This window comes from Phyllosticta capitalensis (genome assembly GCF_038381095.1).
Source record: "Phyllosticta capitalensis strain CBS 128856 chromosome Unknown BKA78scaffold_5, whole genome shotgun sequence".
Lineage (NCBI taxonomy): Eukaryota > Fungi > Ascomycota > Dothideomycetes > Botryosphaeriales > Phyllostictaceae > Phyllosticta > Phyllosticta capitalensis.
In genome coordinates, this window is record NW_027117443.1 from 1,736,715 (window position 1) to 1,762,273 (window position 25,559).

Genomic DNA, 25,559 nt, shown 5'->3' on the forward strand with positions numbered 1-25,559 from the left:
TTCCGCCGGGACACTTGCAAGCCGCGGCCGGTCCCAAGGCCCTGCCGCACGTGTCGCAGCGTATGCTCGCGACGCTCATCTTACCAGAAATCAAGGAGTTGGGAAGCGGACAAGTCTGGTTCAGAGAGTCTCGCTACGCGCTAGTCGGGCTTCTCAGCAACCGGTATCGCCGGCATGAATACGATCGAGCATGGCCGGACCATTCACGCTGCTTTGGCTACCTGTCGTTACGTCATCTTCTCCGTCGTCTCAAACGGGAGCACAACTGGGTCTCTGGTTGCCTGTGAAGGACTCTATTTGCAAATATTCTCTTCATCCCTGAGGCTCCGTTAGAAATACCAAGTCTGGGGCCTTCGAAAATCCGTCTCCAGAGCGGACCGTGCTTTGTAGCTCTACCAGAACGGGAGACGCTTACGCTGACCAGCGCAAAAACGTGTTGTATCTTCAGCACATGGCACTTCTAAGGGCAGTCTTCTTTGGATGCCTTTGCGAACCGGCCTCGTGGCGCAGCAGGCGCTTTCCTGCCAAGCGGCGAATCTAGTACATGATTCTTAGAAGATGCAGGTGTAGTTCTCTTGGGGGAGGACGAGGTAGGGACGCAGGGCGCACGCCTGCTTGTCTGATCTGACCTTGTCTTCCCTTCATCGATGGGCTGCATTCGCTGTCGTCGTCCGCCAGAGGCTGCTTGCGTACATCTTATCCTTCGCTGAGGACGATTGGAACGTTGTCGATTTGCCGGGTACCACTGCTCATGTCTCCGATGTGCAAGTGGCAGACAGAAAAACTCAACAAGTCGAAGGAGCGTAATTCAGGCTGCTTCGACTCTTTCCAGGCCCCAAGTACTGGTCACTCCTACAAAAGATGACCTACTGTAGCCACCTGCACAGCGAGTAAACATCTTTGAGAAGAAGAAAAAGGGATCAGCATTTCTCTAACATACAGGCAGACCCATTGATTCCGCAACCGAAGAAACCCGCCGTTATCATAGCCGCACCACAACCCCATGTTTTCCTCCAACTCCAAGAATCTTCCAATCCCACGGGTCCTCCAATTCTAAGAGAGCTCCAACTGCGTCCTGGCTCCGGGAAGAGACCTGGCAGCCACGACGAACACCAAAAACATCAAGCCATTGCCATCAGTCCACGATCGAAATCTCCATCTTTGCTTGTATTTCAAGCTCGAAAGCAGCCAATAGACACCGGTGCGGACAAGCTGTTGAAGATCCAGGCTCAATTAGTGAGAGACTCAGGAGTGGTGATGATGTGTAGCTTCGAGCGCTGCTTATCCTTGGGTCGACGCGGGAGGAAATTATTGGGAAGAGGCCTCTTAAAGCCCCACGCGCCATAGGGAAAGACAAATCCCGGGAAGTAAAAGTCGTCGGTGTAACACAGCGCAGAAGAGACTGGGGCGGCTCTTTGGAGGCTGACGCAGCGACCACTCTGAATGTCATCGCGTTCGTTGTATAGGGAACGTTTGATCGCCGTCGACTGAGCCCACTTGCTGACCTCGGGGGGCGTGGAGTGCGTCGGGCTGAATGACGGGCTGAGCCTGCGAGTCCAGCCCGGTGGTGGAGGCTGAGTGTAGAGTGCCAACGTGCGCCAGGGAGGCATGTTGGCTTCCGAAGAAAGTGGTGGAGTCGGGGTCAGGTTGTTGGTGGCCTTGGTGAAAGTGGACTCCTTGGACTGGCTGCTGGCCTTCTGCACTTCTAGGGAGTTTTCGGGATCGTTGGATGGAGATGGAGAGACACCGGCACCGTTGCTCATCTCGGACGACATGGAGGCTTTGGTCTTGGGGACCAGGTGGTGCTTGTCCTTGGCGAAACCTTCCGATTCGCGTGTCTTGTTGAGAGGGGAATCCTCTGGGAGCTTGATCAGACGGTCAGCATCTCAAAAGTCTCTCCAAAGGACTTCTGTGCTTACGGATTGCAGACGCGCCCTCTTCGCAGGAGGCTGCTCGTCCATCTTGTATCAATGGAGCTTCGTGGGACAGTGCTGGAAGAGGTCGACGATTTGCGACAGGAACGAGAAAACAATGACGCAGAAGTCTGTCAAAAGTCTTGAAAGTTGGCTGGGCTGCAAGACGGATTCGAGATGTTGTGGTGGTGGATGATGCACCGGTCGTCTGCAAGGCGCTGATGATGATGTGCGGGGAGCGCAAGACGAGAGGAGCCTCAGTGGTGGGGTGTCAAGTGCTTTGGAGAACTGGATGGCTGAGGTGATGGTGATGGTGATGAGAACGAAAGAGGGCGGTTGGTGATGCACGGTCGTCTGCTGTAGCCGGCGCAGCGAAGAAATCACCTTCACCACGTAAAGTCCGGACAGCCGAGCTCGCCAATCACCAAGACTGTAGTCTTACCTGCTTCAACCATGTTCAGATTACAGCAGTATTAGCTGCTCTTTCCAAGGAGCTTTTTCTCCCGTCATTTTCGTACTTTGGAGCGGGCAGGGAATGGGATCTCTCAAAAAGAAACCATTCGACTGAACAGCCTTCTAATTTATATACGGACCCGCAACCATCAGCCATAGGACACCAGGCCGTTTTCAAGGCCGCTCCAATTCGTGCTGTCATCCTCTTAGCCAGCCACTGCCGCCGTGTCCTGATTTGAGGAAGAGACCTCGAAACAGTCTCAAACACCAAAAGTACCAGGTACCTTCCACAAGACCATCATCCAAAATACCTTTTCCGTCGACGTTGTTTTCCACCAAGCCTAAAAGTTGCCCATTGATCCAGCCGGAGTCCATTTCAACACACCACGCGTTCGATTCCAACCTCAATATTCAGTCTCTCCAATCGATCGATGGCTCAGGACTCAGCACCGAAAGAATCCGGCGTTGCTGAGATGTAAAGATTGGAGCGCTGCTTGGTCTCAGGACGCTTGGGTAGGTATGCGTTCTTGAGAGGCCTCTTCACGCCCCACGCGCCGTACGGGTACATGGATCTTGGAAAGTCGAAGTCATCCATCTGCTGCGTGGCGGCCAGGACGGGAGCAGCTCTCTGAAGGTTGGCGCCCTCTCGTTGCTTCTTCAGAGAAGACTTGATACCCGGAGACTGCGCCCACTTATTGATTTCGGGAGCGGTGGAATGCATGAGGGAGATGGATGGGCTGAGCTCGCGCGTCCATCCTGGGTGGTCCCATCGAGCGTGCAAGGGGAGAACCCTCGAAGGACGACTCGCTGCGCTTGTGGTAGGGTCGATAGTGTACTGTCTGGGGAGGATGTGAGGCGCGTTCTCCATTGTATCGGCCATGAGGATTTCGGGATCCTTGCAATGGTTGTTGGCCCGCTGCGGCCCGGTGGAAGACTCGAGGTAGGGACCAAAGGATAAGCAGGGATTTGTCTTCTCGCTCGTGGTCGTCGAGTCTTCAGCCTTGGGAACCGAGCGGTGCTCGCTCTTATCCTGACCTTGTCCGGATTGATGATTGCAGCCCAGAAGATCACAGTCTGGAACCTGGATTTCATGGTCAGAAAATCGTCTGGGATCTCTCCAAGTCAAGACTGTGCTCACTGAAGACATGAGGCGCGCCCTTTTGGCCACAGGCTGCTCGGCCATCTCGTCGATTGATGCGGCGTTCTTGGGCATTTAGGTAGAGGGCCGGAAACGTTGGAAGGAATCGTGACAGCGAATATGCGGACGGAAGCGAGAAGTCGAATCAAAGATTTGCCGGGCTGCAAAAGCGGAGCCGGGAAGCCATTTGCAGTGGGTGGGGTGCGCGTCGTGTGTTTGTGTGGTCTAGATGGGCGAGCGCAAGGAGGAAAAGAAGAGTGTCTCAGCTGTTTTGTGTTGGGTGATATAGAAGGAGCTAAAAGACTCAGGTGGTGTGGTGAGGTTGTCTGTGATGAGCAGCGTGGAGAAGAGAGAAACCAAGTGCGCCTTTAAGGTGGACCAGAAAAATCTTGGCACTTCACACAGATGGAATATGAAGAAGTTGGCTGGGAAAGGTCGATCGCTGTGGAAGCTCGAGGATATAGAAGGGTTGGGGAAGGTAGGTGCACTGCCTGAAAGGGCAGGCAGCTTAACAATGCTCTCGAGGTCTGAGCGGAGAGAACTCGAGGTGTTAATTTGCCCTCTGCCACCCATTGATTATGAAAGAAGATACAAGGGTAAATGAACTTGAACATTGTTCGTTGGAATACTACATTTAGCCCAGGATATCCAGGAACGATAATCAAGAGACTTTCCAGAGTCGTCATCGAAGACCAAAGGACCTTCAGTCATGGTATGCAATGAAATCGTCCCTGGTTCTACCCGCGTCCATCATCGCTTCGGCAGGAATTCAAGCCGGGATAGATGGCATGATGGGGACTTCGACTGCTCCGGGATTACTGGGAAGGCTTTGGTTGATTGTTCGTACGCAAAAGTCTGTATAATCGAGACATTGGTGGCGATGAATTGCAAATGGTCCAGGACTCGAGGCGAAGGGTCCAATGCTGGGTGTTGAGTCAGTCATATAAATAAATGGCGGAGGAGCCATTGGCCGTTTGTTCAATTCAAATCCCAGCTCTTTGCTTCATGTTTTGCTTGAATCCTGTTGCCTTTCATGGTGTCGCGCGAAGCCAGGCATTAAGAATATGCCATGGCCGACCGCAAGATCGGCACCCCCAGCACTTTTTAACACTTTAAAAGAGCGTCCTTCGAGGGTGCCAAAACGTTTTGCTGGTGCCATCACCTGGACGCCCGGGCAACCCGAACACCATCCGGAGTCGAACACCTCTGCTTCTCCGAGCCAGGCTATCGCAACTCGCAACTCGCCCATTGCGTGTCACTCTTCATCTCTTGGACCATCATCACACTCCTCAATCTCTTCATCCTCTCTCCACATTGCTCTCTCATCCCACCTCAAATGTTTTCATCATTCGCGGACCACCGCAAGCCACGCTTTCGCCATGAGCAAGCAACCTACCCTGAGCATCTCCAGTACAGAGTGCTTACCGCCGACGGCCGTGTCTTCAATTCTGGAAATCCTCAAGGTACGCCATTGCGCTATCCAACGCGACGCCAAACTAACGTCGCGGAGGTGATCACTCCCGAGTAGCCCTAGTCAAATGCTTCATCATCAATGCCTGCCGCCGCATCGGCTCGAGCCTGAAGTCCTGGATTCGTCGATTGGCTGGCTGCATCCGAATCCCGTCCCTCACAGAAAGTGACTCTTCTCTTTTTGAGATCCCATGCCCGAGCATGGAAGAAGTCGAGCGTCTTCTCGAAGATCTTGAGCGCGCCGAGCTAGGATTTGCCGACCAGGAGTCCTCCAGCTTTTCCAACAATATAGGTGGGTGAAAGCCGAAGAGCAAGATGGAATTAAAGCTGACAAATTCCAAAGACCATGAGATCCACGCGGCCTCAGCATGCATCGTACCCAGAAACTGCACGACCACACCAGAGATCTGCTTGTGGGCGGGGACCATGAGCTTCCGAAAGCATCATAACGATCTCGCCAAAGCCGTCATCCGTCACAAACACAAGTACGGCGATGCCGTCCGACAAGTTGCGATCATGAACCTTGCCTATCGCACTGCCTGGTACAGGGTCCGTGAGGACGGAATGGGTCGCCACAGATTTCCACCTGGCACAACTGGCAGGAAACTCCCACAACTGAAGCGTCCCTCAGGGGCCAAAGGATTGAAGCGCGCTGGCCGGTGGGATATTCCGGCAGACAAAGACATATATATTCCATCCAACGGAATGGCCAGAAGACTGGAGGACCGACAAACGAAAGGAGACTGGTACTATCCAAGGCCCTCCCCACTCCGCAAGGAGTTCAAGATCTGACGGGTGGTGGTGAAATTTCGGCGGCGACCCGAGAGCCGGAGGTCCAAATTGGTTGATTTTCAAGGCAAAAGGGTCTTTGACTGAGAGACGGTGGTGCCTACCAGAGATGCAGCCGATCAATGTTGTGTGCTCGAGATGGACGGCATGGGAGGTGGTTGGTTCATGTAATTAATTGACGGTGGATCTTTCGACTGCCTAGTCGAATCATGCAATTCCAGCTCTTTGCTTTCCGTTTTGCCAGATACATGTTGTCGTTCGTGTCGCGCGATGCCAAGCCTTGCGAAAATGGCCATGGCTGTGACTGAAAGATCGATTGCCACGATACCTTTGAAATTGGGTTCAGATGGATTGGAGACCAATGGTTTCGACAACTTGTCGTTTCCTCTGTCATTTAGCCCAGCTTTGGCATCCACAGACATGGAAAGATCATTAAGGTGGGCGAAATGGGTGCTTGTAGGCGAATTCGCACGCGTCAAAACCGGCCAAGCGCTGCGGAGGACGTGAGAAAGCTCAAGCGACAAGGTTGACAATGACATTGACGAGTGGTTGCGGACAAAAGGTTTTGGAGCATTGCCGCGTGAAGACATGAGGTTAGGACAGAGAAAGCGCTAACCGTTTTCAGCTAGCACATTTCTGACCAAGGCTTGGTAGCGAAAGTCGTGGCACACGTAGGAGCTTGACCAAGAGAAAGCAACAAGATAGAGGCCGCTGTGGAGCACTTGAAAATTTCTATGTTGAAAAATACGCATATAGGGAGCATTCAAGTGCCTTATGCACTTGACATTGCGATTCACCAAGTCTTTTGCTTAGAGTTACAGGGAGCAGTCGTAGCTACGTGTGCCACGACTTTTGCTATCAAGCCTCGGACCTTCCCTCGTCTCTGCCCCAGGCCACAACAACATTCACCTCTCACTCTCGCACTGCAATGTTGGGGGTAGAATTCGCTTCACCTGGCGCCATTTCCGGTGTGAACGGAGACCCGTTGCATCACAGGTCTGCACTGCATTCCTCCCCACCTCTTTGTCTTGAACAACTCCAACCCATTGCCGCATTCATCACAACCTTCTCACATTACCTTTTGCAGACATTCGCCCAGCCTTTTCTCGACTCTTTGTCCGCCTGGCGTTTAAGTCAAGTCGATTGTCTCACGCCCGGGCGCAATCATCAAATCAACGACTCTCCACCAGACCAATGGCGTCGCTGTTCAACTGGTTTTGGGGCGCCTTCGCGAAGCCTGACTCGCGCAACGAGACCGACAACACAGCAAAGCAGCAGCAAAGCGAAAGCCTCCCCCAGACATCGCGCAAGAGACGGCTTGAAGACCAGGACGATGGCGCTCTTGAGCCGAACAAGAAGGCTCTCCTGCATCGGCTTGAAGGTTCTCCCTTGCTCGAATCAGACTTGGATGATTCGCTCCTCAACGGCCATCGATACATAAATCCAGACGTTGACTTTATCGACGGCCATGTCAACGGCCGGTCCGACGACCCTGAAGACCTACCTGCAAAAGACTATGCCGAAAGCCAGCTTTCCGACGAGCTGTTCATCAAAAAGGAAGAAGAACTCGAGTACCTGCACCGCGCAGAGCCCCATTGGCCAGTCAGCGATGATGATGCCTCCGACAGCATCTTCGCAACTCCTGAGCGTCAGACCCGAGACACCATTTTGCATGATCAACTGCAAAGTAGTGTGACGAAACGACTCTGGCTTGAGAGGCATCTTGCGGATCGGGCCAAAGAAACCGACCTGCTGCGCGACCAAGGATTCAGCGCCGACACGATTTCAATTCATCGCAGGATCGGCTTGCGTGGCATCATACCAACCTTTCCGAGAATCTGGGCTTATGACCTCGATACGCTCGCCCAGAAGCATTTTGTCGACGACCCCGACCCGTCGGCGGCTTTCATCAGCTCTCTTTCCGGCAACGAATTCAGAGGTAAGTTTTGCCCTAGCGATGAGCAATTTGAATGCCTTGCTGACAAAGTAAACAGCCGTCAAAGCATTCCAACGACTCATGGATATTGGACCATGGGCGCGAGATGCTGTCGCCAACGAAGCGTATGCTTCGCCAAATCGAAAGCCGGCAAAGTTGATCCGGAACGAAATCGAGGCCTACGTCAAGTGGGCTTTCAAGGACGGTGAACTCGATACTAGCGTCACCCCTCCCACCATTGGCGTCTTCTCTGCTCCTCGGGGCTCAGACCTTAAAAGATTCCAGCAACAAGTCACCTCCAGTCTCATGGCGATGAAGGATGCCTGGCGCGAAAAGCTCCATGACGAGACACTCTTTCAAAACTACAACTTCAACAAGCTGGTTCCAGAAGTCTACGGCATAGCCATCGTCAACACCCAGGTGCGGTTTGTCGTTCTCCATGACTGGTGGGACGAGCCTACGGTGGTCATCTGGTCCGAGCACGACTTTGCAAGCCCGGATCACGATTTCTGGAATGCCCAGGCGCTCGCCTTGATGGTCGTCCATTGCAGGAACAACATGGTGGATTTGGAGGACATTCTTCGATTCGATCCGGATGCGGAGGTGGATGCGGAAACGTCTTCGGCTGCTTTCTAGGCCCACATGCATCAATTCTATTTCAGTGGAGCAAGCAGTGTTTGGGCTCTTACGATGGTTCAGGGCTCTGGGGTTTCTTACGGACGTTGATACGATACCAAAGTTTCTGCGATAGCTGGGTGGCTCTCTTCTTGCTCTTACATCTTGCTTGCTTCAGAGCTGGCAAGAACTAATGGAATATCCTTGGCTCTGACTTTTTCTCGACTGCTCTTGTCGTCCTTTTTCTACCGTTTGATCGTCTACGGCAAACGAGCACTTCGCCGATCGTGTAAAGCAACAAGAGACCTGCGAGACAGGTCGGTGACGGTCAGAAATCAACTCCGCTAACCAAAGAAACAGTCTCAATACTACGCACCAGGATGCAATCGCAGGCACGATTACAATCTCCACCCTGCAGAATGAGCACTTCGCGGACAACAATAGAACTGCGGGACAGGTCAGTGACGGACAAGAATCAACTCGACTAACCCAAAAATTTTCAATGCTACGCTCCACAACGCAATCGCAGGTACGATAGTACCCCACACTGCGGGGGGCGTCCCGAGCCGCAGACTTAAACCAACAGGGGAAAAGTCGATCCCACGGCGGTGGTTCAGCTATCAATCACGCCCAGAGCTGCTGCACAGCCCAGCAAGCCAAGAGATAACTTCTACAACCTAATGGAACCCGTTCGAGATGGCGCCTGCAAACCGTTGCAAGCGACAGCTGCACCAAGGAAACACGTCTCGCCTCCCTTGCGAAGAGAACCTGGCGACAAGATGCCTCTAGCGTGGTCTCGTAAATGTCGCCGACCGCAGCCGATTCGCTGAATCATGTCTTTCGTACCCCGGCGGGGCCACCCCAGAATGTGGCCCCGAACCTAACACCGCATCTCCTTCACTCGCTATTTCCTGTCGACCTCACCTCGTAGCCCGCAAGCGTAGAGCGTTTGAAACGAACGACAGCCTGCGCGTCCACTCCAATTCGATTTCACGCACCCGCCAAAGCAAGAATCGCGACAGCAGCAGCAGCAGCAGCAGCCAGCCCGCCAACCGTTGAGCGCATCATTGCATGTCTCGCCGCTCGCCCTCGCCGGCGTCGTTGACCACCTCGTCCTCGCCCGCCCTGCCCACGCCGCCCTCGCTGTCCGCGTCGTCCACCGCTCCCATCACCTCACGCGACCCCGTCACCGACTTCGACGTCGCATGGAGCGACCGCCTCGGCCGGCACGATGAGATCGAGATGGAGACATTCGACGGGCCCGGCGACGAGGACGACGAGGACGACGCGGAAGACGAGGAAGAGAAGGGATTCTTGGGCGGGCGGGGCGGAGGCGGCGCTGGGGGTGTGGGTTTGGCGGGAGCTTCTGTGAGTGGGAGCGGCGGTCCAGCTGAGGACTTCGAGCTATTCACGCCCGACGAGGAGAGGCGCGTAAGGCGAAAGCTGGATCGCCGGCTGGTGCTGTTCATGGGGCTGCTGTACCTGCTGAGTTTCTTGGATCGGTCGAGTGTGTATACCCGCTCCTCCTCATTCCCCCTTCTTGTCCACCAGGGTCTGATTCTGAAAATAAAGATATTGGTAACGCGCGCATCGCCGGTCTCGAGCACGATCTGAAGCTTCAGAATGGCCGCTACGAGTGGCTTTTAACGGCGTTCTATATTACGTACATAGCCTTTGAGTGGATGACGCTTTTGTATGTCGCATCTCTCCTTCCAAAAATTCTGTCGCTGCATCTGTACAACTCGGGAGTCGTAAGATCAGTGATATGTTTTCCTCCTGATTTCCTACGTGCCCCTTTTGTGCCTTCTCAAGAAATTCGCGAGCTCTAACGTACTCCTAGATACCGCCTCGTACCCCCGCACATATATATCGCGGCCTGTGTTTTCTCCTGGGGCTTGATCGCATCGCTACAATCCCTCAGCACGTCATTCGGCCAGCTCCTCGCCCTGCGCGCGCTCCTCGGCGTCGCCGAAGCCGCCTTCGGACCCGGGGTGCCGTTTTACCTGTCTCACTTCTTCCGGCGCGACGAATTAGCGTTCCGGACGGGCCTCTTCGTCTCAGCGGCGCCTCTGAGTACCAGCTTCGCAAGCAGCCTTGCGTGGGCCATTATGTGGATTGGCACTAAATTGGGCCTACGCGTCGCGAGCTGGAGGCTGCTGTTCCTCGTCGAGGGACTACCGAGCTGCCTAGTCGCTGTGTGGGCATGGCGGCTGGTGCCGGACGGCCCTGGGGAGGCAAGGTGGTTGAGCAGGCGAGAGAGGGAGGTTGCGGTTTTGAGATTGAGGAAGGAGGGTGAGGGGGTCGCTGGAGGTGATGAAGGGAAGGAAGGTGCTACGATGCATGCTAGACGGAGGAAAAGAGCCGGGATCAATTGGAGAGAGGTCCAGCAGACGCTGATGGATCCAAAGTGCTACCTTACTGCTGTATGTGGTCACTCTCTTCACAACTGCCTGACAGATAAACCCCTGACTGACTGACCCAAAAACAGGCCATGTTCTTCCTCTCCAACGTCGCCTTCAGCTCCATCCCCGTCTTCCTCCCCACAATCCTGCACGCCATGGGCCACAGCGCCGGCGCATCGCAAGCGCTCTCAGCACCGCCGTACCTCGTCTCGTTCGGCGCCGTCTTACTGACAGCGAAACTTTCGGACAAGCTACGCACTCGCTCGCCCTTCCTGCTCTTCCACGCCTCACTCGCCGCGCTCGGTTTCGCCATCCTGGCCCTCGCAGCATACTACGGCACCCACGACTTTCCATCTTACCACGGTAAGGACGGAACGCGCGCCCTGCACGCCCTCCGTTACGCCGCGATATATCCGGCCACCGTCGGCTTCTTCTGCTGCGTCACGCTCATCATCACGTGGACGATTAACAACCAGGAAGGCGCGACGGGCCGCGGCGTTGGCGTCGCGATTCTCAACGTCGTGGGCCAGTGCGGGCCTTTGTTGGGTACTCGCCTGTTTCCCGAGGGCGACGGGCCGTGGTTCTATCGCGGGTTTGCCGTGTGTGCGGGATCCATGGCGGGCGTGGCGGTGCTTTGCGCGGGGCTGCGGTGGTGGTTGAGGAGGGAGAATGAGAGGAGGATCAAGGAGAGGGAGGGGTGGGAAGGCGGCGGCGTCGAGGCCGTGTTACTGCGGGAAGGAGAGCAGAACAAGGGGATTTGGTTGTTTATGTTGTAGGGAGGATTGTTTAGTACCTTGATATTGTGCAGATAGACAGAGATAGTGTACAGTAGTGTACAGAGCATTAGTGGCATACAATCAGTAGCATCGCATCAACCTTTCCCCATGACTGCCAGCAAAAACAGCTTCCCCTGAATTTACCCTGTCTCCTCACTCTCCCCGCTCAGCTTCCTCTCCCCATCACTCCCCTTCTCCAAATCCCTATCCCGATCCACAGGCGGCCGCCCCGAGCCCGCCGCAAACCCATCCCGCCAATCGACACTCCAAACGCTCTCCCGCCTATCCCACCACTCCCTCCCGCCGTCCCCCATGCCCGCGCCCATGAGACTGGCCGAACTCGCCCTGCGGCCAGCGGCGCCCAAGAAACCGGGTCCCGTCCCCGACACGACAGGCATGAGCGGGCCCAGCCCGTCGTGCGACGCGGCCGACATGCGGTTGGCGGCGGCGCGGTCGGCCTGCTCGCGCGCCAGCCGCTCGTACGCCTGGCTGCGCGCCTGCTTCTCGCGGTCGCTGAGGGACGAGCGGGCGCGGCGGGGGCCCAGCATTGCCATCGAGGGACGCCCGCTGCGCGGGGGATTGAGCGTTGGTGCCGGAGAGCTGATGCGGGAGCCGGGGCTGCGGGGGGCGTTGCCGTCAGGATCGCAAACGTGTGCACCCGACATGACGGTTACTGGGCGCGATTCGGCGTCCGAGGGGCGATGGAGATGGGCATGGTCGCCGCCGGTGGGTACGCGGACGAGGCAGAATTGGCATTTCCAGCGAGAGGAGCCATTGCCGCTGGAGTGGCGTGAGCGGGCGGCCAGCAGGTCCTCGGCCGTGTAGGTGCGCCAGAAGAGGAACGAGGCGACGAGCGTGCCACTGGAGCCGGGGATGTGGCGCCAGGGCTTCTCGCGCCAGCAAAAGACGAGGCTATTGACGCCGCCCATGATGCAGAGGCAGAGCCCGGAGAGCAGCGTCAGCACAAACGGCGGGTTGCGCGCGTACTTGGGCGTGTACTGGAAGCAGTGCAGGCAAAAGGGGATGATCCACATGAGGATGTACGCGATGGGGTAGATGAAGATGTTGCGCAGCTGGCGCGTGATTTCTTTGCGTTTTTGGAGGATGCGCGCGTCGATGGGGTCGGATTGACGTCGCTTGCGTTCTTGCTCTTCGACGCTGTTGGAGGCAATGCTGGCGCGCGCCGTGTTTGGCAAGACGGAAACATTCGTGTAGGCGGAGTAGACACTGGGTCGTCGGGAGGGTGCGTCCGAGTCTTGAAGAAGGGGGAGGTTGAATGATCGTGATGATCTGATGCTGCTACCTGGCCTTTCGTATTCTTCTATCGCGTCCATGTCGACAGGATGCGGGTTGATGCGAACCGTGGAATTGCGTCGTCCCCCAGGAGATTGAAATATCGGGCCACTACTGAATACATTGAGAGCAGTCAGCTCGTCGATAGAGTCGACCGTGGATCCTCGACGAAACTGGATGGGTGGTGATTTGCTGCGAGGTGGTTCAGGGACAAATGGTCCGGGTGCAAAAGGTCCAGGAGCAAAGGGGCTGGCAGCGTTGAACGTTTCAGGCGCAACAGGCTCGGGGGTCTTGGGTTCCGGCGGGATAGGCTCAGGGGCGACAAGTATTTCATCTGTCGGCTCCCGATGGCCAGGACTGGGCAGGTCATCGTACTTCTCGTCCTGCTTTTCGGGGGCTTGCGGTTCCAATGGTTCAGACATTGCACCGGCCGAGTCCTGCACCACCTTTGAAAACACTCTGAATTCGCGATGGACGTGGAAATAGATGGCGAACGCGAGACTAATGACGACGATCCATATAAGGAGTCGTGGTACCCACGAGCAGACGAGTCGATACCAAATTGGTCTGAGCGGAAGCGAAACAAAAGCACCTTGGGCGAGGTATGTAGGGCTCGATGGTGTAGTAAAGGGAATTGACGCGGAAATGATGGGTATGATAATGATGGCTGCGTAGACCCAGTGCCTGCGTCGGTAAAGGATGTCCGTTCCAACTCCGGACACTGGCGGTTTGAAGACTGATATAGCACCATGGATTGCGATAAATAAAACAGAAAAATCTAGAGAAATCAGCTTGTGTTCACAGCGAAGGATTTCGTTGAAACATACCCGACATCTCACTGAATAGTTGAATGAAGAATCCGGCAGCTTGGGCAAACGCAGTCTTCGAACTGACTGTACCTTGCGTAAAGTAAACCAACGAAAATATCATATACCAAAGAGCTCTGTTCAAGTCTCCACAGAGAAGAAGCATAATCAGCCTGTGATAGGTTAGCATTGAGCTGTAAAGACGGGGAGCAATCCTACTTGTGGCGAAATCTCTTCTCCATTCGACAGAACCAGTAGAATGCAACCAGAGCAATCGTCAAGCTCACGCAGGAGCAGGTCACCGCAACGACCTGCACGACAAACTTGTGATAGTCGGTAAGAAGGAACAGGCTATCGCCGTCGGCGTTAATTACCACATCAGTCTTCGTACTCTGCCACTCGAGCTCTGTTGCATTCTCAAGGTTGAGTCGCCGCGTGCTGAAAATACAGCCCCGCTGAAAAGCAACTGTGCTGATGGCTGGTGCATCGCAATTTGGTAGTAGAGGGCCGTTGTCCCAGTAGTGGTGTAATGTGGGCATCCTAGGGACGAAACGAGCCCAAACTACCACGGAGGACGAGGAATTAGGAGCCGTGAACAGCGCAAAGATACCACGAACGACAGTGTACACTCAAGATGGATCTGCTGGAAATCAAGCGACATGGCGCGAGGCGAGGTGTCTTTTAGAGGGCCGCTGACGGACGTGTGCGAGACATTTTGGCAGCTTTGGCAGCCGACGTGGTTTCGAATTGCCTGTTTTCCCTGTATGATGAAATGCGCTGCGACTGAGAGGAACATGTTGCTAATGTAGTTTGGTGGGGTAGACACTGAGAGGCTTGGTGGTTGAAAACGGCAAGACAAACAAAGCAAATGAGATGTTGGCAGCAAACGCGAATGCAGCCGACCTCGACCACCCAAGAAATCTTTTGATGCGAAACTAGGATTCTTACTGCGATTAGACTCCAAGCATCTTGGTAGATCTTCAATGTCACTTTCTACTGGCCGAAAGTCGCGTTGGGCTGTTCGTATCGGCCAATGAATGTGCCTGCAGTGTTAGCATTTTCTTCCATGCAAACAGCTTTCACCAGCTCATCTTTGTCCAGTGCTGTCATTTGTGAAGGGCATGTAAAAGTCATCTGAGAGATCTTCTGGATCTCATCCTGAACAATCGCAATCAGAACGCCACATTGGTGCTCATGACCCGAAAAGAAATTCGTGGTGCTGCCCCCAGCAATTCATACCTGATCTTGACCCAAGGCCAATTCAATCAAAGCTTGGAGCGAGAGCGATCAAACTGAATCGCGAATCACCACCAGCAGCCTCGACCTCGCGCTTGATGAAGGGTCGGACACCAAGACCAAGAGCCTTTTCAGACAGCACATCCTCGTCTGCGGACAATGCGCCTCGGTCAAGAGGACCCTTGCGCCTGCCGTCCAGCTCCCAGAGATGATTGTCCTCGGCCTTGATGAAGCAGACGTAGTGGAGATCAACGCTTGCGTCTGCCTCTGGTGCAGCTGTGTCTCCGGTGGTGGCTGCGGCTCTGTGAGCGCTTTCGAGAGCCTTGGATTCGTAGAGGAGGTCGGCACGGGCGGCGGGCTTGAGTGGGACGGCACCCTCGATCAACTTGGCAAGGTCGCTTCCGGGCTCTGCAAAGCGTCAGAGGACTTCTTGTCCGCAGTGACATATACGTACCAACGTGCGACTTTGCCTGGCCGTTTGAGACACCATGCAGCAGGCCCATCAATCCACATGCATTGCGAATGGTTTGTTTGTACCATATGACGGGCTCCTGAGGTCCCGAGCCTTCATATTCTGGCTTTTCGGCGTCCTCCTCGCGCCTGAATTTCTCGTAGGTCTCGGAAACGGGGAAGACGAGCAAGAGGGCCAAGGCAGGGCGGGGAACGAAGGAGAGGAGCTCCGGCTCGTCGATGCTGAAGACATCGTGAAATGCAAATTGCTTTGAGAAGCCGAGCTTGTGGACGAGCGAGGTCATCACCTCCGGGTTATTCTCTAGGATCAAGTCAGTGGCGAGTCGAGAGTAGGGTTCGCGGGTCCCACCCAGAGGAATAAAGGCCTTGCGCGTCTCGTCAGGGTCCATTTTGGGCTGCGTTGATTTGCTCGAATGATAGGATTGGGTCAAATGTTGGAGTGGTGGAATAAATGGAGGATGGCATGAAGGTGTTGCGGGGACGCGGGGTGATGAAGCTGGCGACGCGTTGCCCGCGCCCTAGACCGAGCACTTATGACGCATCGCTGTTGCCTGAGCGCGGCCCTCCATTAGCAACAGTCACCCCAGCAAGCTTGAGGACAAACATTTGCGCACTGCACCGAGAAGAGCAAATTCAGAGCCGTTTCATTAGCTATAGAATCCGGGTATCAATTTTGCCCCTGTAGCCTTTGGATGCGCCATGCAAACCCAATAACCCACTGCATACCCTCAACGCCGTAAAATGCTGTCAAACCCCATCAGAGACTGTGTCATCAGGCCCATGTGAACCTTTACTCGCGTCCACTCCAGAACGTGTGCCATCAGGCCCCTGTGATTCTTCCTTCGCTTTCGGCTCCTCATCAAAACATGTGCAATCAAGCCCATGGTATCCTTCGTTCTCTCTACTGTTGCACTTCTCTGGTGGGAGCGGACTGTTGCCTTTCTTTGGTGGGGGCGGGCGCCGCCGCCGCGGCGAAGGCGACGGATACTTCTAGCCTCCAGGCCTGCTGCTGTTGTTGCTCACGATCTTGATCTTATCAGCCGGGAGCGTTTGCGAGTTGTCCATCTTGAACGAGATGTCCTTGATGATGAAGGTCCAGACGTCGTCGCAGAAGCGGTAGGTGTCGAGGTGACCCTGGGTGCGCCGTCAGTGCTCTGCGCCATACCTCTCACTGTGGCAAGACCTAGTACCTTGAAGCTCATCCTTGTCTTGACCTTCTCAGCGATGACATCGGCCAGGGCCTTGTCAAAGTTTTGCATGATCTTGATTGCCAGCTGTGGTTCCATGCGTCGCGTGCTGATAAGCTCGTCGAGGGTATCCATCAGCGTCATGCCGATGCTGCTCCCCATGTTAACATCTCACGGCCTGCGCATTGCGAAACCACAGGATGAGAGCGCATGTACCTGGTCTTGCGGTAGATCTCATAGTAGTTGAGATCGGACATGGTGGCTTGCTGTGCCAGGACCTGGTTTCTTGGTAAGATGGATGTAACAACCTCGCTGATCGGCGGAGGAGTGGTGGTAAGGAGTGGTGGGTGTGGAGTGGGTGTGGAGTGGGACATCGAGGTGGTAGAAGTCGGGCCCGGGCGCTCGGCAATCACGTGGGGCGGCCTGAGCGCCTCCCGCCGGCCTCTCGATGGACCAGCACCGCTCGACGTTGCGGAGCTCCAACCAAGCACGCACGTCAGTGTTCACCTAGACCCTGTCCGCCGCATCGAGGGTCTCCGTTCCTACTGCTCATCTCAGTCGATACAGAGCTCCGCGAGGATGAGTCTCACCTATGGCGCCGGAGGCGCCACGGCCGCCTTGACGGTCATCGGACTGTGTACGTGGAGGAGCTGTCTTAATATGGTTCGATGCTAACGAACCCCAGATATGCTTTTCAATGGAGAGGGCGAGGCTTTCAACGTACGTCCGACAATATCGAGCTCTTCCGGCGCGCGCCAGACTGACGACCCGACTATTAGGTTGGACAATTCCTCGAAAGCGTTTCGCCGTACATGTGGGCAGACATGGGAATCGGCCTTTGCATTGGCCTGTCCGTCGTAGGAGCTGCATGGTATGCTGGACAATACAATCCGGACCTGGGAAAGGTGCTAACTACTGATGTTCAAGGGGTATATTCATCACCGGTAGCTCCATTGTTGGCGGCGGTGTCAAGGCGCCCAGGATACGCACCAAGAACCTCATCTCCATCATCTTTTGCGAAGTCGTGGCTATTTACGGAGTCATCATGTCCATCGTCTTCTCGTCCAAGATCCAGTCCGTCAGCGGCGATGCGCTCTACTCGGCATCCAACTACTACACTGGCTATGCCTTGTTTTGGGGAGGAATCACGGTTGGCATGTGCAACTTGGTCTGCGGTGTCTCTGTCGGTATCAACGGTAGCAGTGCTGCGCTTGCCGATGCTGCGGATCCCAGCTTGTAAGTACCCCGTTTCTGACACACGTCATGGTGTCTAACCGGCCGCCGCAGGTTCGTCAAGATTCTGGTCATTGAGATTTTCAGCTCAGTGCTTGGACTATTTGGTCTGATCATTGGGCTATTGGTGTCTGGAAAGGCTGGCGACTTTAGCATGGATTGAACAAAAGATACGACAGTTGGTTGTGAGCGCATTGAGCGAATGGCAGTACTTTTGAGTGCTGCAGGGCGAGATTTTCAAAATGTCCGTCTGGATGGAGCCGGAGACTTTGATTTTGTGCATAATTAGGGTCTGTACAGTAAGCAAGAAAGGCGTATTGCGGTTTGTTTGATATTGGGGCGAGTCGCAGCTATTCGCAGTGGTCCAAACGGACCGGATTCGACGCTTGCGGTACGAATGAATGTCAAAATCCTCTCCCAAGACTGAGACACACGCATCCTGCGATCAATTTTTTGTGTAGTCCATGAACTTTTTGTGCAGGATGTAGGACCTCGCCAGAGAGCTGCGGTGGGAGCTATCGATCCCGATCCGTCACCCGGTTCCGCAGATCATCCATCGCGGGCATCCGCGTCATCGGCAACCATTGACCACAACACCATGTACCCCCTCAAAGCTGTCATACTCGTTGTCTCAGAGACAGCGTCCAAAGATCCGTCGACCGACAAATGCATCGATGCGCTGAAGGATGTCTTTGCCGCAAATGGCGGGGACCAGTGGAAAGTTGACACGACCGACATTGTGCCCGATAGCGTACTCGACATCCAACGCTTCATCCAGCGATGGTCGGATTCTGAAGATGCAGTCAACCTCATTGTTACCAGTGGAGGAACGGGCTTTGCTACCAAGGACAATACACCAGAAGTACAAATCTTGTCATACGGTTCACGACTTGTGCTGATGAGGCTCAACAGGCCGTGACTCCGCTGATCCACAAGCATGCCCAGGGTCTGGTGTAGGTGATTTTAGTATCTTTTGAAGAGTTTGTTACTCACTCGATGCAGCCATGGAATGCTTGCTGCTTCTCTTCAAGTCACACCCTGTAAGACGAGAAAATGTTGCACCTGCATTGCATCCCACTTATGATTCTTAGTTGCCATGATGTCGCGGCCAGTTGCGGGGGTCAGACACAAGACTATGATTGTTACTTTGCCTGGCTCCCCCAAGGGCGCAAAGGAAAATCTCGAAGCCATTTTGAAATTGCTCCCGCATGCTTGTACACAGGCTGCTGGTGCTGATTCTCGGCAACTCCATTCTGGGGGAGTGAAGAAGCTCGAAAAAGATGCAGGCGTCTCGTCTGGAGCCAAATCAGATGGTAAGGAAGACAAAAATTGAAAGATTTCTTTTCTCATATAATTTCAGACAAACAAAATGGACACAGCCACGGCCACCACCATCACCATCATCACGGCCACGGACATGGCCACGGCGGCCATGCTGTCCCGCGGGCGCATACGAATCCTGAGGACCGACCGCAATCCAATGACCCGAGTGCTGGTCCAACAAGAAGATATCGGTCGTCCCCCTACCCGATGCTCTCTGTAGACGAGGCGTTGGGCTTGATTGCAGAGTACACGCCCCAACCGACCGTTGTCAAAATCCCGCTCAACGACAAGGCGATTGGGTGTGTTCTCGCAGAAGATATCAAAGCACCCGAGAACGTTCCCGCCTTTCGGGCTAGCATAGTTGATGGCTATGCAGTGCGTATTATCCATCAACTCTGCATGCATCCGCTGATCCACTACAGATTAGAATACCGCAGTCAGGCGCGTTTGAAAAGGGAGTGTACCCTGTGGCCCTCGTCTCTCACGCTCAGGCTGGGGTGATTCCTTCTCTAAAAGAAGGGCAGATTGCCCGCATCACGACCGGCGCACCGCTTCCACCAGACGCATCTGCCGTCGTAATGGTGGAAGACACGGTTCTCAAAAGCAAGACGGCTGACGGTGAAGAGGAGGCGGAAGTCGAGCTGCTCACCTCGGAAATCAAGGACGGGGAGAACGTTCGCGAAGTCGGCAGCGACGTGCGTGCCGGCGAAGTCATCATGAAAAAGGGCGAAGGCATCACGGCAGTCGGCGGCGAGCTGGGGTTGTTGGCCTCCGTAGGCGTCAAAGAGGTGACTGTGTATAAGAAGCCAGTTGTCGGAGTGCTGAGCACAGGGGATGAGATTGTGCAGTTTGACCGCCCAGGAGAGCTCCAGCTCGGCGAGGTCAGGGATACCAACCGTCCCACGCTGCTCAATGCAGCGCGCGCTGCGGGCTTTGAGGCTATTGACTTGGGAATCGCATCAGACAAGTACAGATAAGCCCCTACTTGACTGAGCATCCACTTTGCTAACCACCCGACGGCAGGCCCGGCACGCTCGAAGAGCGCCTCCGCGACGCGCTTCGCACCGTCGACGTCATCATCACGTCCGGCGGCGTCTCCATGGGCGAGCTGGACCTCCTCAAACCAACCATCGAACGCAAGCTCGGCGGAACCATCCACTTCGGCCGCGTCTCCATGAAGCCGGGCAAGCCAACGACATTTGCAACGGTGCCTTTCAAGGACAACTCGGGAACCCGCAGCGCCGCCTCGCGCGTCATCTTCTCGCTGCCCGGCAACCCCGCCAGCGCCGTGACGACCTTTCAGCTGTTTGTGCTGCCGAGCTTGCACCGCGCGAGCGCCATCACTCCGGCTGGTTTGCCGCGCGTCGCCGTGTGCGTTGACGCTGATATGAGGTGCGATGATAAGCGCGCCGAGTATCATCGTGCCCTTGTCCGTGTGGCGAGGGATGGTATGTTGTGGGCGAGCAGTACGGGCGGGCAGCGGAGCTCGCGCATTGGCAGCTTTAAGGGGGCAAATGCGCTGTTGTGTTTGCCGGTCAAGAAGGGCGTTGTGGCTAAAGGAGAAAAGGTTGATGCGCTAATGATGGGTGACCTGGTCAGCGAGATGGGAATGTCGTGATTCAGGGGTAACGTGGGAAGGGAGGTATGTGTTTGTCTTTTGTATTGAGAAGTAACTGCTGACTTTCATTACGGAGATGAAAGTCTCGCAACGTTCGTACATATGTCGTTATCGACTCCTCATGCTAATGCAATTCGCTCGCTGGTAGATTCTCCAACCATGCAGATCTGGGTCTCTTTACCTCAGGCCATGTTTCTTTCTCCTTCTTATCTTACCAACCACTTCAGGCCAAAGACTCATCCCTTGTTCCATCCCACATCCTAAACACACCCCGTCCCATTCAACCCCCTGACACCACCCTGTGCAACCCACTTACACTCGCCCTCCGTCAACCTCTCACCCCCCTCCCCATCCGTCAACACCACATCCTCAACCACAATCCCCTCACACGGCCTCGTCCTACTACAACTCACACTCGCCACCTCTCCCGCCCCCTCCTCCAACCACCCCCTAAACCCCACAAACGCCAAATCCCTCACCAACATCCTGCTCGTCCCCGCAAACGTCCCCTCCGCATCATCCCCACTATCCTGCGTCACCGCCGGTCCCGCATCCGCCCCCTCCACCACAAACCCCTCAAACCTGACATCCTGCACCACCCCCACGCCCGCCCCCCGCGGCACCCCGCCGCTCTCGTACGCGCCGTTCTGACTCGCGTTTTGCAGCGCCGCCACCCCGATCCACGTCTTGACGTACGCGCTGTTGGTCAGGTCGTCGTTGTAGCGCGAGACGGTCACGTTGCGCGCCCGCACGTGCGACACGGATGCGTCGACGCCCGCGTATTGCCCCAGGGAGCCGATGGCGATGCCGTTGCCCCCGATGCAGTGGATGTGGGAGAGGAAGATGTGGGACGAGCGCGGTTTGATGGCGACGCAGTCGTCGCCGCCTTGGTAGGTCAGGTTGGTGAGGGTGATGTTTGTGGCGTCCATTGTGTCTGCGGTGCGAGAGGTTAGTTGGTGTTTTACTTTCTTGCCTCTCTTCCTACATCCTCGTTCTTTCGTAGCCGTGGTCCTCCTCACTGGACTGGCAGGCCAGACATATCGACGAGAAAGAGAGAGAATCGCAACGCACCAAAGCCGTCGGTATTCTGCACCCAATTGGTGCCCCAGGGCGCGCGCGACGCCGTCGCGTTGACGTAGATGTTTTCGAAGAGCATGTCGGTCCCGTTCATGATGTTGAGGGCCCAGAGCGGCGGCTGCCGGATGGCGAAGTTGCGGACGGTTACGTCTGATACTGTTGGTTGTGTGTTTGTCAGTCAGTTGGTCAATGGGTCAGTCAGTTGGTTCGCGTGTAAGAGGATAAGATCTTTTTGGGAGAAGGGCGATGTGTCAGGGGTAATTGTGAAAGGGGGAGGGGTGCATCGACTCTCAGGGGGACGGGGGCCGGCGCTAGCAAAAGAGAGAAAGTAGAGAGCCCCCACACGCCTCCCCTCAACTCCAACAGCACCACACTCACCATTCCAAAAAACGCACGGCATGGGCCGTCCCGGCCTCGTGAAGCCCTCCTCAGCCGTATACCACGTCTCCCCATTCCCATCAATTCCACCCGTGCCCTCCCCATCAATCATAATCCCCTCCCCACTAATCACAAACGCCGCCGCATGGTTCTGAAACGCAATAGGGAAGTGATTGCTGCTGTTGCGCCAATATTCGATGTCTGGCTTGAGGACCCAGGTGCCGCCCCAGCGGATGCGCACGTCGTGGAGCACGGGGTTGAGCTTGGAGGCTATGGTGTAGCGTTGCGAGGAGGGGAAGTGGATGTCGCCGCCGTGGTTGCAGAGGGAGAAGGCGGACAGGAGGGCGGGTACGTCGTCGTCGTCGGAGGTGGTGGTGTTGGAGGAGGAGAGCACGGTGCATTGGGGGCGGCCGGCGATGGGGGCGTGTTGGATGAGTTGGCCGGCGGAGGAAGCGTGTGGGAAGAGGGTGAGGAGGATGGATCCGAGGAGGAGGAGCAAAGAGGGTGCAAACATGATGGCGAACATGAATTGATTGTATTGACTCAATGCTTGCGCTTTTGCTAGATAGACAGTAACGACTGCACTCGCGAGATGCGAAGGACACTCGTCGACTTTTACATCCCACAACTCTCCCTCTCTTTCAATTACCGACTGGCCATGGCCAACTGATTGGAGGCAAAACCTACACACGCACGACGATCTCCAAGCTTTCGACCAAGCTCCGCCCACAGCAACAACATGCACAGCATCATCTCGGCTGAATCGCCGCCGAGGGTCTTGCATGGGGGGCGCCACGGTGGCATTGGCTGTTTTGCTGACGAGAGGACGGCCTGTCGACGTCTACTTCGCTAGGTAAGTAGCTGCAGCTAAGGGTAGTGGAGGTATGGTACGGCCCCCGGGCTTTTGATAGATGATGTCATGCGGGGCTTTTCGGCCAACATGCCCACGTGGGTGAGCTGCCTGTTTGGTTTTCGTTCCCCTCTTTGGTGGCGGCCTGGGAAGTAGGCAGGGTGGTTGTGAGATTGAAGCGTTCGTGTGCAGGTGCTGCAACTATCTAGCTTTCCAATATGTATCCAAGACTGCGACTCAAGCCATCATGAACGACCAGCTCTTTTTGCCTTAATGCGATTGACTAGATGCAAAAAAACTCGCCATCACATCCGAGCTAGCGTAATGAGCAGTAACGCCAAAGACGAGCATAAGTAGAAAATTGATGGCAACGGATTTAGAGTAACATATAAGCTTAACTTGGCTCGACCGGCGTACTAGGTACTCATCTGCCAGCAGGTTATCTATGTCGCTTATCTCGCAAGCCGAATGGTCTTTTAAGAAACTGGACTTGAAATTCTCAGACCTATGGATGACAGGCGCGAGGGTCACATCAGAATTGGTGCATCCGAGCTGCAGGGCAACTCTGAGAAAGCAAATGTAGATTTTCGAAACGATTTGCAGTCCACCTAGCATGGTCGTCAGGTGGGAGTATTCGGGAGCTGGCGCAAATATCGGTGGCAGCCAGTAGCATGAAAAGGTAGGAGAAAGGCGGAGGCAGGAAATTGAAAAAGGCCACATATGCCTGTACTCATGGCAGTCGTTCCTTGAGCCGCGCGTGTGCATACGGGTGGTTGGAACCTTGACGCAGGGGAGCAAGCAGTGCAGGTAGGTAGTAGTGGCTGAGGCTGGTCCCTTGATAGTTGAATTTTGTCAATTGAGAGGTACGTCGCCGATGGATGTTTGTGTTTTCTTTTTTGCTTCTTCTAAGTGCATGTGCATCTATTTCCTGCGACAGATCGAGAATTTTGGATCAGGTTGGAATTGTGAAGCTTTTGAGAGAAAGATGGTGTTGGTACCTAGATGGCAGGCTGGGGGAGGGAGAGCAGACGCACAGACTTTGCCAGGGCAGGAAACGCACCCTGCACAGCCCGAGCAGCCACAACGCCAAGTTCCCGTCCAGCTCCCAAGCTCCATCCTGCCAGCTCTCTCAACTCTCTGTGCCCTGCCTTCACTCTGCCTGCTGCGCAATCGAGACCTCAACACCACCTCACCCGCTCGACTCACCTTGATTTCGGTCATCCACACGGCTCCGATCACACTTCAAGATTCGCAGGCTGTTGCAGCGTCTTGATCCGATTCGACTCGACACCCGGCACACCTACAAAGCTTCAAAAACCGTTCGTCCACCTCTGCTGCAGCCTGTCATCGGCAGCGTCTTCGAGCAGCCCGTTCGTCTTCGCCATCTCCGTACTCGACCTGACCGAAACAGTCGCCAGCGCAATCCAGCCTACTTTATTACGCAGGCCTAGAAGAGCAGCAACTCCAGGTCGAACTTGAGCAAACACTTCATGGCAAGCATGGATTTTTCGGACATCTTGTACGTTTTCTCTCGACTTCACCTCGCCTCAACTGTTGAGGGCGCCGTCGCTGTGCGGTGCGGGCGGTGGGTGCGCGGACGCGCGTGCGTGCGGCGTCGGCGGTGGGTTTGCGTCATGCCTGGGCGGTCGTCATAGGTGGCCCTCAACACCGTCTGGCAGGCCGCGATACTTGCACCGCTGGCGCATTCGCGTCCGCGCGCGCGTCTGGCGCCGTGATCAATGGATCAGAAGGTGAATAGGAGAACCTGTGCTAACTTTTGGCTTGCAGTCGCATAGTCAACCTGGGTGTTGGCATCTTCATGGTGCTAGGCGGCATTGCGCAATTCTTTCCGCTTGGCCTGTGAGTAAATCCATATGCCGATGGTGAAGTGGATGCTAATGATTTTGCGCAGGAAGGAAATCATCCTGGGCGTGTATCTCTGCCTGTTTGGTGCCGCGACGGCGGGTCTCGGTATGCGGTCCTTGGAATTGAAAACCAACACCTTGACTGACGACACATGTCTACAGAGTTCCAAATTCCCCCGCCGGTCGCTAGATATGCGTCGTTCATGTTTTCCTTCATCGGACGCGGTGTTTGTGAGTTGAGTTCCATTGGGCCAAAAACTCGAAGGGTCCGCTAACAGCGACAGTCTACGTCTTCATTGGCAGCGTCATCCTGGCGGACCGGTGGTTCAAGTACGTGCCGGGAACCATCATTGGCCTCGTCGGTGTGGCGTACATTGTCCTCGAATACATTCCGTCGATCGAGCCGCCGGCCAACATGAGGGACGCTGATGCCGGATGGGGCGCCGAGCAGGTGTAGGGAGCTACAAGGAAATGTCGCGGCTCGTCATGGGCCAAGCTCTACTTGTGGAGAGAATGCAGAAAGATGGGAAGAGGAATCGTCTATTCAGACTGCTTTGCGCTGCAGATTCGCGTGCTGCAGGCGAATGATGCGGCGAGATGAGAATTGTGGATGTCATTGGCAGAGAGAAGGATAGGTTTGGTTACGACAGGGAGAAGCACGGCATGGCGTGGTAGTACTATGTAACTGTTTGTTTCTTCATGTGTAGAGGATATGGAAAGGTCTGGCATG

The 25,559-nt window shown here is 55.2% G+C and overlaps 12 protein-coding genes across 12 annotated transcripts; 6 read left to right on the forward strand and 6 right to left on the reverse strand.

Moving 5' to 3' along the window:
• Positions 1-1,229: 1,229 nt before the first annotated feature.
• Positions 1,230-1,961, reverse strand: BKA78DRAFT_352948 (uncharacterized protein; the record flags this gene model as incomplete). The annotated part of the gene is made up of 2 exons (XM_066891455.1): positions 1,230-1,865; positions 1,920-1,961. 2 exons carry the CDS (start codon positions 1,959-1,961, stop codon positions 1,230-1,232), a joined length of 678 nt encoding a protein of 225 aa, XP_066744515.1.
• An 841-nt stretch (positions 1,962-2,802) lies between these two features.
• BKA78DRAFT_295728 (uncharacterized protein) lies at positions 2,803-3,579 on the reverse strand (the record flags this gene model as incomplete). Its single annotated transcript, XM_066886519.1, has 1 exon — positions 2,803-3,579. One exon carries the CDS (start codon positions 3,577-3,579, stop codon positions 2,803-2,805), a length of 777 nt encoding a protein of 258 aa, XP_066744516.1.
• A 1,510-nt stretch (positions 3,580-5,089) lies between these two features.
• BKA78DRAFT_314810 (uncharacterized protein) lies at positions 5,090-5,939 on the forward strand. Its single transcript, XM_066888492.1, has one exon. The coding sequence runs from the start codon at positions 5,290-5,292 to the stop codon at positions 5,764-5,766; it is 477 nt and encodes a 158-aa protein (XP_066744517.1). The 5' UTR covers positions 5,090-5,289; the 3' UTR covers positions 5,767-5,939.
• Positions 5,940-6,944: 1,005 nt separating this feature from the next.
• On the forward strand, positions 6,945-8,514 carry BKA78DRAFT_343801 (uncharacterized protein). Its single transcript, XM_066890433.1, has 2 exons — positions 6,945-7,702; positions 7,758-8,514. The coding sequence occupies exons 1-2, from the start codon at positions 6,958-6,960 to the stop codon at positions 8,333-8,335; spliced, it is 1,323 nt and encodes a 440-aa protein (XP_066744518.1). The 5' UTR covers positions 6,945-6,957; the 3' UTR covers positions 8,336-8,514.
• A 1,207-nt stretch (positions 8,515-9,721) lies between these two features.
• Positions 9,722-11,393, forward strand: BKA78DRAFT_228618 (major facilitator superfamily domain-containing protein; the record flags this gene model as incomplete). The annotated part of the gene is made up of 5 exons (XM_066883733.1): positions 9,722-9,821; positions 9,887-10,007; positions 10,155-10,606; positions 10,643-10,737; positions 10,803-11,393. Coding segments are annotated over 5 exons (1,359 nt in total), but the record flags the coding sequence as incomplete, so codon positions are not given.
• A 239-nt stretch (positions 11,394-11,632) lies between these two features.
• On the reverse strand, positions 11,633-14,130 carry BKA78DRAFT_352953 (G protein-coupled glucose receptor regulating Gpa2-domain-containing protein; the record flags this gene model as incomplete). Its single annotated transcript, XM_066891456.1, has 3 exons — positions 11,633-13,563; positions 13,613-13,764; positions 13,811-14,130. The coding sequence occupies 3 exons, from the start codon at positions 14,128-14,130 to the stop codon at positions 11,633-11,635; spliced, it is 2,403 nt and encodes an 800-aa protein (XP_066744520.1).
• A 722-nt stretch (positions 14,131-14,852) lies between these two features.
• BKA78DRAFT_251400 (ubiquitin C-terminal hydrolase L3) lies at positions 14,853-15,687 on the reverse strand (the record flags this gene model as incomplete). Its single annotated transcript, XM_066884653.1, has 2 exons — positions 14,853-15,235; positions 15,282-15,687. The coding sequence occupies 2 exons, from the start codon at positions 15,685-15,687 to the stop codon at positions 14,853-14,855; spliced, it is 789 nt and encodes a 262-aa protein (XP_066744521.1).
• A 237-nt stretch (positions 15,688-15,924) lies between these two features.
• On the reverse strand, positions 15,925-16,839 carry BKA78DRAFT_314821 (transcription initiation factor IIA small subunit). The gene is made up of 3 exons (XM_066888493.1): positions 16,705-16,839; positions 16,491-16,639; positions 15,925-16,434 (listed from the first exon to the last, which is right to left on the reverse strand). The coding sequence occupies exons 1-3, from the start codon at positions 16,740-16,742 to the stop codon at positions 16,289-16,291; spliced, it is 333 nt and encodes a 110-aa protein (XP_066744522.1). The 5' UTR covers positions 16,743-16,839; the 3' UTR covers positions 15,925-16,288.
• A 113-nt stretch (positions 16,840-16,952) lies between these two features.
• On the forward strand, positions 16,953-18,162 carry BKA78DRAFT_314825 (V-type H+-transporting ATPase 21kDa proteolipid subunit). The gene is made up of 5 exons (XM_066888494.1): positions 16,953-17,122; positions 17,171-17,205; positions 17,265-17,356; positions 17,413-17,721; positions 17,773-18,162. Exons 1-5 carry the CDS (start codon positions 17,065-17,067, stop codon positions 17,879-17,881), a joined length of 603 nt encoding a protein of 200 aa, XP_066744523.1. The 5' UTR covers positions 16,953-17,064; the 3' UTR covers positions 17,882-18,162.
• On the forward strand, positions 18,163-20,920 carry BKA78DRAFT_343807 (uncharacterized protein). Its single transcript, XM_066890434.1, has 7 exons — positions 18,163-18,580; positions 18,631-18,671; positions 18,721-18,758; positions 18,810-19,031; positions 19,079-19,416; positions 19,464-20,008; positions 20,065-20,920. The coding sequence occupies exons 1-7, from the start codon at positions 18,317-18,319 to the stop codon at positions 20,657-20,659; spliced, it is 2,043 nt and encodes a 680-aa protein (XP_066744524.1). The 5' UTR covers positions 18,163-18,316; the 3' UTR covers positions 20,660-20,920.
• BKA78DRAFT_370409 (pectin lyase fold/virulence factor) lies at positions 20,920-22,628 on the reverse strand (the record flags this gene model as incomplete). The annotated part of the gene is made up of 3 exons (XM_066892679.1): positions 20,920-21,593; positions 21,731-21,892; positions 22,115-22,628. 3 exons carry the CDS (start codon positions 22,626-22,628, stop codon positions 20,920-20,922), a joined length of 1,350 nt encoding a protein of 449 aa, XP_066744525.1.
• Positions 22,629-24,463: 1,835 nt separating this feature from the next.
• BKA78DRAFT_352958 (Golgi apparatus membrane protein TVP15) lies at positions 24,464-25,286 on the forward strand (the record flags this gene model as incomplete). The annotated part of the gene is made up of 5 exons (XM_066891457.1): positions 24,464-24,483; positions 24,753-24,824; positions 24,877-24,935; positions 24,992-25,060; positions 25,114-25,286. 5 exons carry the CDS (start codon positions 24,464-24,466, stop codon positions 25,284-25,286), a joined length of 393 nt encoding a protein of 130 aa, XP_066744526.1.
• Positions 25,287-25,559: the final 273 nt, after the last annotated feature.